The sequence below is a fragment of the Apostichopus japonicus genome, chromosome 19 (assembly GCF_037975245.1).
Source record: "Apostichopus japonicus isolate 1M-3 chromosome 19, ASM3797524v1, whole genome shotgun sequence".
NCBI lineage: Eukaryota > Metazoa > Echinodermata > Holothuroidea > Aspidochirotida > Stichopodidae > Apostichopus > Apostichopus japonicus.
The window spans coordinates 31,073,636-31,089,024 of NC_092579.1; the positions used below are offsets into that span (position 1 = coordinate 31,073,636).

General features: G+C 41.4%; 1 protein-coding gene across 2 annotated transcripts; it reads right to left on the reverse strand.

Annotated features, from left to right (window-relative positions):
- Nucleotides 1–4,709: 4,709 nt before the first annotated feature.
- LOC139960541 (uncharacterized) lies at nt 4,710–9,438 on the reverse strand. Of its 2 annotated transcripts, none has more exons than XM_071958980.1 (4): nt 8,969–9,438; nt 7,852–8,016; nt 6,481–6,599; nt 4,710–5,968 (listed from the first exon to the last, which is right to left on the reverse strand). In XM_071958980.1, the coding sequence occupies exons 1-4, from the start codon at nt 8,969–8,971 to the stop codon at nt 5,884–5,886; spliced, it is 372 nt and encodes a 123-aa protein (XP_071815081.1). In that variant the 5' UTR covers nt 8,972–9,438; the 3' UTR covers nt 4,710–5,883. The 2 variants fall into 2 exon arrangements, with proteins under 2 accessions (XP_071815081.1, XP_071815080.1); XM_071958979.1 differs by having other exon boundaries at nt 8,936–9,438.
- Between the last annotated feature and the right edge of the window lie 5,951 nt (nt 9,439–15,389).

The window sequence follows — 15,389 nt, forward strand, 5'->3', positions numbered from 1 at the left end:
TAAGACTCCTACTGTTCATATTGAAAATGGTAAGACCATTACTAGGGGGTAAATTATTATACTTATCGATGTTATAATACTCACAGGAAATATTATCCCTTGTTTCTATTTTGTTTTTTGTTGGATCCATTAAAACAAGAAAGAGTATGATGACGATGACGATATAGTAGTCAGGTTTGATTGTTTTTGCTTCTTACGGTTCTTGCCTTGCTAAGGTTTGGTGTTGGTATTTTCTTCTTGTGTCTTACAAAAATGAAGTTGTCCTCATCCAAAGACATCTGCCTTTTAAGGTGTGCCATAGAGTCATTTACAGTTTCAGTGGTGTCTCCATTACTTCCTGGTTTGTAGTCAGGTTTTCTTTGTAGTCGGGTTTTCTGTGCTTCGTCGGTGGGATTTTTCTTGGTCGCTGTGGTCGTAGCCTTCGCTTTCTTGGGAGATTTTGGTTGTTTCTGCTGTGGCTGGGTGTTGGTAGGCAGAGATGAAGAGCCTTCTGCAACATTGCCTAATATCACAGTAGATTTAGTTTTTGTCGAGTTTCGTTCAAGTTTTGTATCAGTAATTGAACCAGGTGCGGCAGCGTTTATGACGAATGTATTCACGCACAGAAAAAATGAAAAATATGTCCATTGTCTCATTTATAGTTTCTTTTCCAACGAAAACGTGCCGTTTCCAAAGAAAAGAAAAAAAAGGGTACCCCTCTTCTAAGTTCTGAACATCAGTGCAGCAGGGGCCCCCTTTGGTTGGGGGCCCCTGGGTTTGCCCTGTCCGGGCCATAGGTGTTACGCCGCTGCAATCATACCAACTGATGTTCAAGTGATTTATGTCTGAGTTTTGTAGACAATATACTGCTATTAAGGATTTCCAATCATGCTGATATATACTCATTGAAAGTTAACAAAAGATTACTCGATGACTAAATGTGCTAAAAGCAGGTATTCTTACACTGCTAATAAGGTGCGTACAATCAACAATTCTTGTACAGAACAGAATGCTGTATCAAAGTTTGCAAATACTTTTGATACTGGACAGTGAAGCTTTTTTAATTTCAATAATTTAAATTGCATGATTTTGGCTTTTCTTGATTTAAAAGTATTACTGCTCACACTTTTCAGCACAAAGCTCGGTGGCTGTTTATTGCTCCCGTTAGTCTAAACTCTTCGATCTTTTCCGTATCAATCTTCTTTGATTTAGTATTGAATTTTCAGGGCACAGTCCTGACAAACGATATTTTCCAATGATACTGTACTCTTCAACGGTATCCAGCTCAGGAGAAGTCATCTTGTAATATCAGATCGGGCTAAGTAAGTTAACGGTCTCTACTCCTAATGCTTAAACAAAGGCCAGAACAGTGCTTGCAAATATGCAACTACTAAGAATTTTGTGTGCCTGCGCGTTACACATTGAAATGTATTGCTTAGTATTAACAAGCATGGCCTGTGTTTAATAAATTTATGTCTTGTTGATCACTTTTCTTTGTTTCGAACTTGGAACCTATTAAGAGTTTATATCTTTTTTAGTAGGTTATGAATTAATAACATGTTTGTTTACTCATTATTATTGCCTTTAAATGAACAACATATGTTTGATTAATGGTGGAGTAGCACAACCAAGAACAACTTTTAGAAAATTTATAGACTGTCACACTTTTCTACCATCTTGAATATAATTTCCAGAATAGTTTTAAGGTCTGGTCAATTCTAATTCATGAATTGCAGATATTAATTATGGTTTTCTTATTTAAAATAGAAGTTCTGTACTGTAATTTGAAAATTTGCTACCTTTGGCAACCGTGAAACATGAACAGACCCAATTTCCAAAACGCTGATGTCAAACTCAAAGGTATAACAAACTTTCGTAAAATTTTGAAGACTTGCAGTGTGAGTTGTACAGTAAACCGCGAGAGTTGGCAGGCCTGCAAAACCCTAGCATTAGTGTTTGACTTTTGTTGTAAACGATTTTTGCTGATGTACTGAGTCTAGTCTAAGTCTTAACCCTATCGTTTTAAACTTTAGCCAGTGGCAGTAGGCCAAATTGTATAGGCCTAATGGAGTTTTTGGCTGAAACTGTAACTGTGTAAGGCCTAGCTAATTTGGAACTAGCCCTATGGCTGATAAGTCTGTTAACAAATCTTCAATCAAAGCGTTGTTGCATAGCGTGCTAGGTGCTTACCCTAGGAGTATCTTAGGCTAAGCCATTACCATCTTCCATATACTTATTGCAATACCAACTGACTTGACCTGTTGTTGGCCAAAAAAGGGGATATTGAATATCTACCCCATTTGGTAATGCTAGGCATACTTAATGCTCCTCTGTACAAATTCATGATTAAACACACAGAGTATTATATCAGTGGTCAAGCCAAACATGTCTTCAAGCACAGGAAAGTAGTGCTGGCCATTAGATTTAGAGCACTAATGTTTACAATCATACATGTTGACTGGTGAATTAATTAGGTGCGCTCAAGGATGAATCCTAGTGACAGTATTTGGGGTAGTTTATCAAGTTACAAATTCGTAATGCTCGAGCGAATTTGAGAAGGACTGTTTATCTATAGACAGTCTTGGCCTTCATGCAAAGCATTAGACCTACTGTAGTATTTAGTAATATGTATTGCTATGCCCATAGTAGTACTAGTAGTAGGCTACTTCTTATGGCCATATTCAACTTCAATCCCTATGATTGAGATACACAGCTAATTGTCTGCATATAGGTCCATTAAGCCTAACTCAGTCCAGCTACAGTCAGACTTTAGAATCTTGGTTACATTGGTTGCACTGGCATAACTAGGTCTAGGCTAGGCTTGTTATAACTCAGTCGTATAACTCAGTCGAACATAGCAAGTCATAGGCCTATGCTTGTTTGCTTTGATCTCAAATAAGTAGTAAGCCAAGCCTAAAATGGAACTGAACAGGAAATCCTGGACTTTATGACCAAAACATGCCGATGCTACTATTAACTTTTCATTTCTATTCTTAAGTTTTTCTTTCTTTTTTCTTTTTGGGGAGTCTCCTACTTTGTTAAGCCTTACAGGCTTTATAGGAGACTTCCCGTCACACTGTAAATTGTGATGAAACAAATAAATATACAAATACAAATACTCTTACTGTCGTAATACTAGTTGTTGAAGCCTAGCCTAGTACCGAGTAGTAGTAGTGCCTATGGCCCTATGCCTATCCCCAACTCACACAGCTTGGTAGGCCTCTAGACCGTCATGCAGTTGAAATTTTGTCTCCCAAATCTTTCGTCTTTGTACTTTGGTAGTCAAACCAAAGAAACGAACTCCATCTCCATTTCGCTGGCTACATCAGGCCGCACCGCAAGGCAATATGGTTTCTTTAAAACAATACAAAACCATTGTTAGCCTACGCATGGCAGTGTCGTCTGCACATTGCCAAAAGTTTTTTGATTTAGGGTGGCATACTCCTATTAGAGTCGATATCCATCCGCCCGATTGTTATTCTATCTCAGGAAAAGTTCCAAAAGCAGCAGGAGAACATCTCTTTTTTTGACCCGTTATCAATCATGATCTTGGTTTTTTTTTTGTAGCTTGCATGTTGAAGAACATGAATGAAAGTACATGTGGAGCCAAAATTGGGTCAATTTAAAGGCATTGAAGAGTCGCCCCAAACCACGTTCGGCGATCTGAAAACAGTACAGTAATGAACGTGATACTTTGTTACCTTTAGCTGGACCTGAGATGTCCATCGCTGTATTATCTGTACACTATGATGTAGGTATTGACCGCAGCTGTATGTACTGACTGTAGACTAGTGTCTAATTACCGATGGTAGCAAGCTGTGTGTGTGTATTTTCTGGGATCGATGGTGGTGTCTTTTGATATATATAATATTATATTTAATATATTTAATATTTATTATAAAAAATTATAAATTTTATATATATTTAATATATATAAATATATATATATAAATATATATATATATATATATGTGTGTGTGTGCAATATATATATATATATATATGGTCTATCATAACGCGTGTGTGTATGGACCCCTTAAAAATTGTGCTATGAAACCAACTACTACTACAACAACTACTACGGACGCACCCATCACTTCTTGAGATTGTTCCCATCTGCATGAAAACGCGCGCCCCACAAGCTCTAATTGCTACCCGATGAGTTACGAAACTACACTCTAAAAACCAAAGTGCTGAAAACAGCACATAGAGTGCTATTTTACAGCACTTTCCAAGAGCCCTGAGAGGGACAGCACCCTAAGTGCTATAAATAACACTCTCAATGGTGCTAACTATACCAGCACCTGAAAAGTGCTGCAACAGTCCCGCACTTTAAGTGCTACCACCAGCACTGGAAAGAGCAAAGTAGGCACCTGTAAGTGCAAGTCCTTAGGTCAGTATTAGGGTGTACAGAGCACCACTAACTGTAGACTCAGAATCTGTATCACTTGCAAAATATGGAATGTAAAGGGTAGGTCAAAACACAGCATCTCCTGACTGAAATAAAAGGGAACACATTTCTTTTCTTTCTTTCTTTTATTGCTTCCTGTACTTGAGAAATAAAAAATCATGAGTTAGACTTAAACCATATAGTGAAGACAGATTAGCTTAAGTATGTCAGCTAAGCCCTTTGTTTACTATAAAAATTTAAGGCTGTTGACCAGAAGTGCTAGAGTATATCCATGCATAGTGTTCTAGCCTAACTTTATGTTTACATTTAGCCATGGATGTTACTAAGTTAAAACATGATATTAATTTACTGTATTAGTACTTAGTGATATTGACAGTAGATGGGACTATGCACCCCTAAAATCCAGTAAAATCCAGATTCCAACTGAAGAAGATCTCAGATTGGACAAAAATTAAATAAATAAACAAACCATTTTTTACCACCCAATGAGGTTGAGTTTCCATGGTCTCATATTTTGAACATCTTCAAACCTATTCACTCCACTCTTTTCATGAAGTCAAATGAAAATAACACCAACTTGATCCCCAAATGGGTAAAAAATAAACTGAAACACTGAATATCCTTTAACAGTCTGAATGAATGTTTTAAAACAAGATAAAAGTAACAGTGACAACACCCAATCAAGACTAAGTTAGATAAACCTACGCTCCCAAGGGCGAGCAAGTGCCTGACATATTGTGAGTCATTAATTATTAATGAGTAATTCATTGGAGTGGCTGTGGCTGAGATCTGGTGCAAGCAGTATCCCTCCCATGTTTATAAGCAACTTAAATTATCAACTGTACAACCTGAATAACTGGTCAAAACTTGATTTATCCATCACAACCAGGTTCATCTGGAGATGATTTTAGAGATATATGTGGGTCTAAGTTGTGTAGTGGTCAGTTTTGTATTTGTTTACCCTGTGTTGTAGGCCTTATAATTCTGTTAATGTCAAAAATCCAACTACACTTTATATAATAGCTACATACTAAGCTCTAAAGGATTACAAGAATTGAAACACTGATCCCAAAGATAAAACATACGGCATGTTTTTCTACTACAAAATGGCCATTGCAACTTACTTAAGAAACGTTATGAGAAATCATGAAAGAGATTAATGCTTGTAATTAAAACAAATAAATTTTCAGACATGCTTGCAAAAAACTTTCCTTTATGCTTTTAAACTAAACTGTGAACAGTCTCTACTCCACATTTTGGCAAAGCAATCCTTATCTCCTTAACACGATTACTTATCTTTTGACCTGATGGAGGTATGCCATACACCACAGTTTGGATAAAGGTGTAGAAATCTGTGAGCTGCACCGCATATGCTACAATAAAAACATAATGAACTTTCATTAGAATATCTGTAGCTGCTACAATGCCACATGCTTGCCTGGAAACAGGTAGGGCAACTCCATCCAGAACTACAAAAAACTGCTGCAAGTCAGTCACATTGCTTCCAATGGCCAAGAGGTGTGGCTGTTTTCTGCTGAGTTGGCTTTTCTTTGCATATTCTTCCACATTTGTTCCGATCTAAGAAGAAAGGAAATTAATTCATGCATTAATTTCCAAAATAGTGCCGATTTCTCTAGTAACCTCTGAAAACTTCAACTAGTCCAGCTGACAATTACTTCACATCCTGCTTGCATCACTAACCGTACTATTATGTATCTTGCCTGAACTGCTGCCTGGCTTGTGCCATATTTTAACCAAATATAAAATCCATATTAATAACTAACCAGCTACAAAAATATGCAAATATAACTTGATATATAATACAGGATTATCTGGCTCAGGTACAGAATAGTCTACATTAACCCACATCTGGATCAGATAGCTTTATGTGGTTGACTCTTATCTCCTGAAGGAAAGACACATTTAATAAGAGCACCTACCTGGACCGCCCAGCACAGATTGAGCCAAGGGGCTGAGGCCTAGAGGACAGAATGTCAATACCAATATCCCCTAGGCTCAAATGGTTAAAGATTGATCACTCTGCATGAATTTTGGCAGATCTTTCCCACTCAACACACAAAACAACTTACTGGTTGCCAGGCGATGAAGTAACGGACATTGTCATCTCGACTGCATTTTCTACTTTTCCTTGTGTTGAAAGACGGCAATAGGTGAACCGATGCAAAGAGACCGTACCTGGATGCATGTTCTAAAGAAGAAAATGAAAAGTTTCTTAATAATGAAAAACATAAAAACAGATTACATATCTCAACAAAACAGATGTATATGTCAACAAAATAGTGTGACGTGTCAGTTAGTAATTGTTTGTTCCTACTACTTGCTCTAGAAATTGCAATATACAAATTACACATAGGCACTGCATGCCAAAAAAAAAAAAAAACATTCTGATATACTTTTATGTCCACTGAACCCAATTACATAGGCCTATGTCAATTTCACAGTTATAGGTCTTTTCAAAGTCACTAAAATAAATATGGTGGAAGACTGAAGGATTTCTGGGATTCTTCTATAATTGAAATTGGTTAGGCCAGGAAATTAATACTTTTGCTTATTGAATACACTGTTGGATGGAGGAAACTAAGGCATCAAGTGGTACAGTAACTCGTATCAATGAATGAACCAAGCAAGTGGCTATACAGGTACAACCCTACACCACCAGACTTACAACATTGGTTCTAGAATGATTCTAGAATAATAACACACCCCTCCACCCACAGCGCTTTAACAGTACGTGGCTCAAGAAACAAATTTCCTTCAGTTTACCCTTACTCCACAGCTGGAATTAAAGCAAAAGTGAACAGGATTGCCAGCTTAATCAATTTTAGTGAATGGGCCTAAGAACTGGCTACAAATTTAGACCCAATAGTTATAACCTTTGATCTGAAATCTGGATACAAGTTTTAATCCACTGATTTCAACAATTTGCGAGCAATTTGATAATGATCTGGATATTTTTGATTCACACGCTGCAGCCTGAATTGACACTTAAATGATCTTTGACCTCAATTTTTGGATACATTCGTGATGGGTCCCCTCCCATGGATCAGTTTAGCCAAGTTAGCTCCAGTACTTGAAAATTCACATAAGACTGCAGGAGATAATACCACTTAATGAACTATCGTCAGACAGGTAGATGCCCACCAATCACATAAGCTCCCACCAGCTTCTATGGTGTCAGAACTTAAGTCTTCTTCAAAATCTAGATTGGAATGTAATTCAGTTTTAGTTTAATCACTTTCATTCATTTCTTCCATGTATGTTTAAAGAAAGTTGGGTACCAGACAAACTGTTAACAGCATTGCCACTTTTCTGTACATGATTTCACCTATAGCAGTCTTTTAAAGAGCTAACATACCAAATATTCACTACAGAAAACTTGACTGAACTTGCACAATGAGAGTCACATGACTACAAAATGTTAGCACTTTTTTGAAACATACCCTCAGACTTTTCTGTTTCTTCAAATTCAAACTGAAGGTCCCGCAGAGTTGAGTTGGTGAGTACATGCTATGTACTTCCAAATGAAGTGGGAATGTACCCTCCCATTTCATCAAAAAGTTATTGGCGACCTGATCTCCATACATCTGCTCAAAGTCTTGCAAAATCTACAAGTAAAAGAATAGAACAAGAAAACATGCAATGAATCCCAAAACATGTCAGGTCTCTTTCATTTTTCTGCAAAAGCTTGAGCCTATAAACAGTATAAAAAAAAGCATGTTTAAATTTTCACCTAAATTTGTTTCAAATTAATTGGAAAATTAAGCCTACCTATAGTCTTTCACTTTCCATGACAGAACATCTTAAGTGAAGCATATTTACATTGGGAGTCATCATTTCAAAAGAAAAGATACTTATAGTAGGCCTTCCTTGATAGGTGCAAACAAGGCAAACATTTGGGTACACAACATTAAGCGATGCATGAAATATGGGAAACACTATGAAGGTCAAATAAGAATAGGATGTATACAATTACTCTGATCATTATTTTATTTTTACATTTACTTTAATTTTTCTTTAAACCTGAATAACGTATGACTGTGAAGTATGGTTTGTACTTGTACTTTGTAGGCTACTTCATTTTGTAGTCGGCAATCACACACAGACCTTACACTGCAAAGTAACATTAAAAACACAACGTTAGCCCTGTTACCACAATAATGTTAGACCTAGGCTAGGCTACCACAAATTCAAAGCGTAATATGGAGTGACAGGCCGTCCAAAACGTTCTCTTGTGGTCGTCTAGCGGCCATCGGCTCATATTCTTTAGGCATTGGCATATAAACCAATACCAATACTTATTGCATTGGGCCTGCCTCTCTTATACGTTAAGACTCTGTGATGGCCACTTGTGCAATCGCAGTAGACTGTAGTACCAGTAGTACACCTCAATCGAATCGCCATTTGCGGCCATAAAGTTAGGCCTTATAAATGTTACAATAAGGAGGTCGGCTAGGCCTATATACGCCCAATCATAAACTTGGCATAGCCTAATGTTATATCAGAGCGCATTTGGCATTTACATACGTGAATAGACCTATGAAATAAGTGGTAGGCTACCATCACTAAGACGTCGACAGAGGTATTATTTCAAGGAAATTCCCGACGTCATCAGCAAAGCTAGGTTATTGAAAACATGAATGATCACTCAAATTTCATGAAAGGTCGCCATATCAGCTTTCAAATATTCCTTACTCTGGAGAATATTCACAGATTTCAATTCAGAAACTTACGTCTGCCGGTGGAACGTTCATCACTTGTCACGTCTAGCGATGCGATATGCAACTATTTGGTTATAACCAATAGCGTTGTTGCATGTTACTGACGTCACCGCCTTCAGCCAATCAAAAGTTAATACGAAACTTTCAGCACTTAACAAGTGCAGTGCGTCACAACTGCGGCGATAGCACTTTGGTATGGTGCAAGTTATTTAACACTTGAAGGTTGAGATACTAGCTCTTAAAGTGCTAATTGATGACTAGCACCGTGTTGGAGCTACTAAATTAGCACTTCAGTTTTTAGAGTGTAGTTAAAGACCTTCGCCCGTAGTACCAAAACCTTGACAAAATCCGACAACACACCCCTTCATCGATAACAAGTGATCGGGTTGTGTATTAGTGACGTCTAGAGGTCGTCCACTAACCTACATGGAGTGTGACCACTCCCGATTTTGCAATTTCCAAGAACAGGGTCCGAAAATTTCCAAGAAATCCCAAGGACACTGTTCTTTATGGATATATAGCAATATCTATTTTACCTCATAGCAATGAAAAAAATATCACTGGGTGTATTTATAGGTCACCACATATAGCTCTATAGACAATTTTCACTCTGATATACAACATATCTTTAGCATACTAACGCAAAACCACTGCAACTCGTATATTATGGGAGATTATAATATTGGTTTAATGGATAACAACAAATTCAATGATTTCCTGAATTTAGTCTACTCTAATGTTTTTTCCCCAGCAATTACCAAACCAACACGTATTAGCTCAACCCCAGAAACATTAATTGATAACATCATAACAAATATACACTACTCTGTCACATCAGGATTTCTAATAACCGACTTAAGTGACCATTTCCCTATTTTCTTTGCAGTATGTGCCAAAAGAAATAGAATGAATTCTCCTCTGCCAACATGAAAAAATTATTTCGAATATAAAAGACAATTCTTGGAACGTCGTTTTAGCCTATTCTGATGCAAATAATGCTTATAAAAGCTTCTATGACTCTTTTAACTCAATTTACAATCATTGTTTCCCGAAACATCGCATTAGTAAAACTAAAAGACGTAAAAAGAATAAATGGTATAAATGTATGTTCGTTTCTACTACTCCAAAATACGTCACGCTCTCGAGGTACAGAGCACAGCCAACCGCGCCACGACAGCAGTTGATATAAATCTATGTTCGTTTCTAATACTTAAAGTTCCAGAGACCGTATTAGATCGCGGCAAAAGCAAACTGAGCTGCCCTGGTCTCGAGCCCGCGATCCAAAATACGTCACGCTCTCGAGGTACAGAGCACAGCCAACCGCGCCACGACAGCAGTTGATAAATATCTATGTTCGTTTACGATACTTAAAGTTCCAGAGACCGTATGAGATCGCGGCAAAAGCAAAGTGCGCTGGCCTGGTCTCGATCCCGCGATCCAAAATACGCCACGCTCTCGAGGTACAGAGCACAACCAACCGCGCCACGACAGCAGTTGATATAAATCTATGTTCGTCTCTAATACTTAAAATTCCAGACACCGTATGAGATCGCGGCAAAAGCAAACTGCGCTGGCCTGGTCTCGATCCCGCGATCCAAAATACGTCACGCTCTCGAGGTACAGAGCACAACCAACAGCGCCATGACAGCAGTTGATATAAATCTATGTTCGTTTCTAATACTTAAAGTTCCAGAGACCGTATGAGATCGCGGCAAAAGCAAACTGCCCCCACCTGGTCTCGAGCCCGCGATCCAAAATACGTCACGCTCTCGAGGTACAGAGAACACCCAACCGCGCCACGACAGCAGTTGATATAAATCTATGTTCGTTTCTAATACTTAAAGTTCCAAAGACCGTATAAGATCGCGGCAAAAGCAAACTGCGCTGGCCTGGTCTCGAGCCCGCGATCCAAAATACGTCACGCTCTCGAGGTACAGAGCACAACCAACCGCGCCACGACAGCAGTTGATGTAAATCTATGTTCGTTTCTAATACTTAAAGTTCCAGAGACCGTATAAGATCGCGGCAAAAGCAAACTGCCCCCACCTGGTCTCGAGCCCGCGATCCAAAATACGTCTCGCTCTCGAGGTACAGAGCACAACCAACCGCGCCACGACAGCAGTTGATGTAAATCTATGTTCGTTTCTAATACTTAAAGTTCCAGAGACCGTATAAGATCGCGGCAAAAGCAAACTGCGCTGGCCCGTTCTCGAGCCCGCGATCCAAAATACGTCTCGCTCTCGAGGTACAGAGCACAACCAACCGCGCCACGACAGCAGTTGATATAAATCTATGTTCGTCTCTAATACTTAAAATTCCAGACACCGTATGAGATCGCGGCAAAAGCAAACTGCGCTGGCCTGGTCTCGAGCCCGCGATCCAAATTACGTCACGCTCTCGAGGTACAGAGCACAACCAACCGCGCCACGACAGCGGTTGATATAAATCTATGTTCGTTTCTAATACTTAAAGTTCCAGACACCGAATAAGATCGCGGAAAAAGCAAACTGCCCCCACCTGGTCTCGAGCCCGCGATCCAAAATACGTCACGCTCTCGAGGTACAGAGCAACCAACCGAGCCACGACAGCAGTTGATATAAATATATGTTCGTTTCTAATACTTAAAGTTCCCAGAGACAGTATAAGATCGCGGCAAAAGCAAACTGCCCCCACCTGGTCTCGAGCCCGCGATCCAAAATACGTCACGCTCTCGAGGTACAGAGCAACCAACCGCGCCACGACAGCAGTTGATATAAATCTATGTTCGTTTCTAATACTTAAAGTTCCCAGAGACCGTATGAGATCGCGGCAAAAGCAAACTGCCCCCACCTGGTCTCGAGCCCGCGATCCAAAATACGTCACGCTCTCGAGGTACAGAGCAACCAACCGCGCCACGACAGCAGTTGATATAAATCTATGTTCGTTTCTAATACTTAAAGTTCCCAGAGACCGTATGAGATCGCGGCAAAAGCAAACTGCCCCCACCTGGTCTCGAGCCCGCGATCCAGAATACGTCACGCTCTCGAGGTACAGAGCAACCAACCGCGCCACGACAGCAGTTGATATAAATCTATGTTCGTTTCTAATACTTAAAGTTCCCAGAGACCGTCTAAGATCGCGGCAAAAGCAAACTGCCCCCACCTGGTCTCGAGCCCGCGATCCAAAATACGTCACGCTCTCGAGGTACAGAGCAACCAACCGCGCCACGACAGCAGTTGATAGAAATCTATGTTCGTTTCTAATACTTAAAGTTCCCAGAGACCGTATAAGATCGCGGCAAAAGCAAACTGCCCCCACCTGGTCTCGAGCCCGCGATCCAAAATACGTCACGCTCTCGAGGTACAGAGCAACCAACCGAGCCACGACAGCAGTTGATATAAATATATGTTCGTTTCTAATACTTAAAGTTCCCAGAGACCGTATAAGATCGCGGCAAAAGCAAACTGCCCCCACCTGGTCTCGAGCCCGCGATCCAAAATACGTCACGCTCTCGAGGTACAGAGCAACCAACCGCGCCACGACAGCAGTTGATATAAATCTATGTTCGTTTCTAATACTTAAAGTTCCCAGAGACCGTATGAGATCGCGGCAAAAGCAAACTGCCCCCACCTGGTCTCGAGCCCGCGATCCAAAATACGTCACGCTCTCGAGGTACAGAGCAACCAACCGCGCCACAACAGCAGTTGATATAAATCTATGTTCGTTTCTAATACTTAAAGTTCCCAGAGACCGTATGAGATCGCGGCAAAAGCAAACTGCCCCCACCTGGTCTCGAGCCCGCGATCCAAAATACGTCACGCTCTCGAGGTACAGAGCAACCAACCGCGCCACGACAGCAGTTGATATAAATCTATGTTCGTTTCTAATACTTAAAGTTCCAGAGACCGTATGAGATCGCGGCAAAAGCAAACTGCCCCCACCTGGTCTCGAGCCCGCGATCCAGAATACGTCACGCTCTCGAGGTACAGAGCAACCAACCGCGCCACGACAGCAGTTGATATAAATCTATGTTCGTTTCTAATACTTAAAGTTCCCAGAGACCGTATGAGATCGCGGCCAAAGCAAACTGCCCCCACCTGGTCTCGAGCCCGCGATCCAAAATACGTCACGCTCTCGAGGTACAGAGCAACCAACCGCGCCACGACAGCAGTTGATATAAATCTATGTTCGTTTCTAATACTTAAAGTTCCCAGAGACCGTATAAGATCGCGGCAAAAGCAAACTGCCCCCACCTGGTCTCGAGCCCGCGATCCAAAATACGTCACGCTCTCGAGGTACAGAGCAACCAACCGCGCCACGACAGCAGTTGATATAAATCTATGTTCGTTTCTAATACTTAAAGTTCCCAGAGACCGTATGAGATCGCGGCAAAAGCAAACTGCCCCCACCTGGTCTCGAGCCCGCGATCCAAAATACGTCACGCTCTCGAGGTACAGAGCAACCAACCGCGCCACGACAGCAGTTGATATAAATCTATGTTCGTTTCTAATACTTAAAGTTCCCAGAGACCGTATAAGATCGCGGCAAAAGCAAACTGCCCCCACCTGGTCTCAAGCCCGCGATCCAAAATACGTCACGCTCTCGAGGTACAGAGCAACCAACCGCGCCACGACAGCAGTTGATATAAATCTATGTTCGTTTCTAATACTTAAAGTTCCCAGAGACCGTATAAGATCGCGGCAAAAGCAAACTGCCCCCACCTGGTCTCGAGCCCGCGATCCAAAATACGTCACGCTCTCGATGTACAGAGCAACCAACCGCGCCACGACAGCAGTTGATATAAATCTATGTTCGTTTCTAATACTTAAAGTTCCCAGAGACCGTATGAGATCGCGGCAAAAGCAAACTGCCCGCACCTGGTCTCGAGCCCGCGATCCAAAATACGTCACGCTCTCGAGGTACAGAGCAACCAACCGCGCCACGACAGCAGTTGATATAAATCTATGTTCGTTTCTAATACTTAAAGTTCCCAGAGACCGTATAAAATCGCGGCAAAAGCAAACTGCCCCCACCTGGTCTCGAGCCCGCGATCCAAAATACGTCACGCTCTCGAGGTACAGAGCAACAAACCGCGCCACGACAGCAGTTGATATAAATCTATGTTCGTTTCTAATACTTAAAGTTCCAGAGACCGTATGAGATCGCGGCAAAAGCAAACTGCCCCAACCTGGTCTCGAGCCCGCGATCCAAAATACGTCACGCTTTCGAGGTACAGAGCAACCAACCGCGCCACGACAGCAGTTGATATAAATCTATGTTCGTTTCTAATACTTAAAGTTCCCAGAGACCGTATGAGATCGCGGCAAAAGCAAACTGCGCTGGCCTGGTCTCGAGCCCGCGATCCAAAATACGTCACGCTCTCGAGGTACAGAGCAACCAACCGCGCCACGACAGCAGTTGATATAAATATATGTTCGTTTCTAATACTTAAAGTTCCCAGAGACCGTATGAGATCGCGGCAAAAGCAAACTGCCCCCACCTGGTCTCGAGCCCGCGATCCAAAATACGTCACGCTCTCGAGGTACAGAGCAACCAACCGCGCCACGACAGCAGTTGATATAAATCTATGTTCGTTTCTAATACTTAAAGTTCCCAGAGACCGTATGAGATCGCGGCAAAAGCAAACTGCCCGCACCTGGTCTCGAGCCCGCGATCCAAAATACGTCACGCTCTCGAGGTACAGAGCAACCAACCGCGCCACGACAGCAGTTGATATAAATCTATGTTCGTTTCTAATACTTAAAGTTCCCAGAGACCGTATAAAATCGCGGCAAAAGCAAACTGCCCCCACCTGGTCTCGAGCCCGCGATCCAAAATACGTCACGCTCTCGAGGTACAGAGCAACAAACCGCGCCACGACAGCAGTTGATATAAATCTATGTTCGTTTCTAATACTTAAAGTTCCAGAGACCGTATGAGATCGCGGCAAAAGCAAACTGCCCCAACCTGGTCTCGAGCCCGCGATCCAAAATACGTCACGCTTTCGAGGTACAGAGCAACCAACCGCGCCACGACAGCAGTTGATATAAATCTATGTTCGTTTCTAATACTTAAAGTTCCCAGAGACCGTATGAGATCGCGGCAAAAGCAAACTGCGCTGGCCTGGTCTCGAGCCCGCGATCCAAAATACGTCACGCTCTCGAGGTACAGAGCAACCAACCGAGCCACGACAGCAGTTGATATAAATATATGTTCGTTTCTAATACTTAAAGTTCCCAGAGACCGTATGAGATCGCGGCAAAAGCAAACTGCCCTCACCT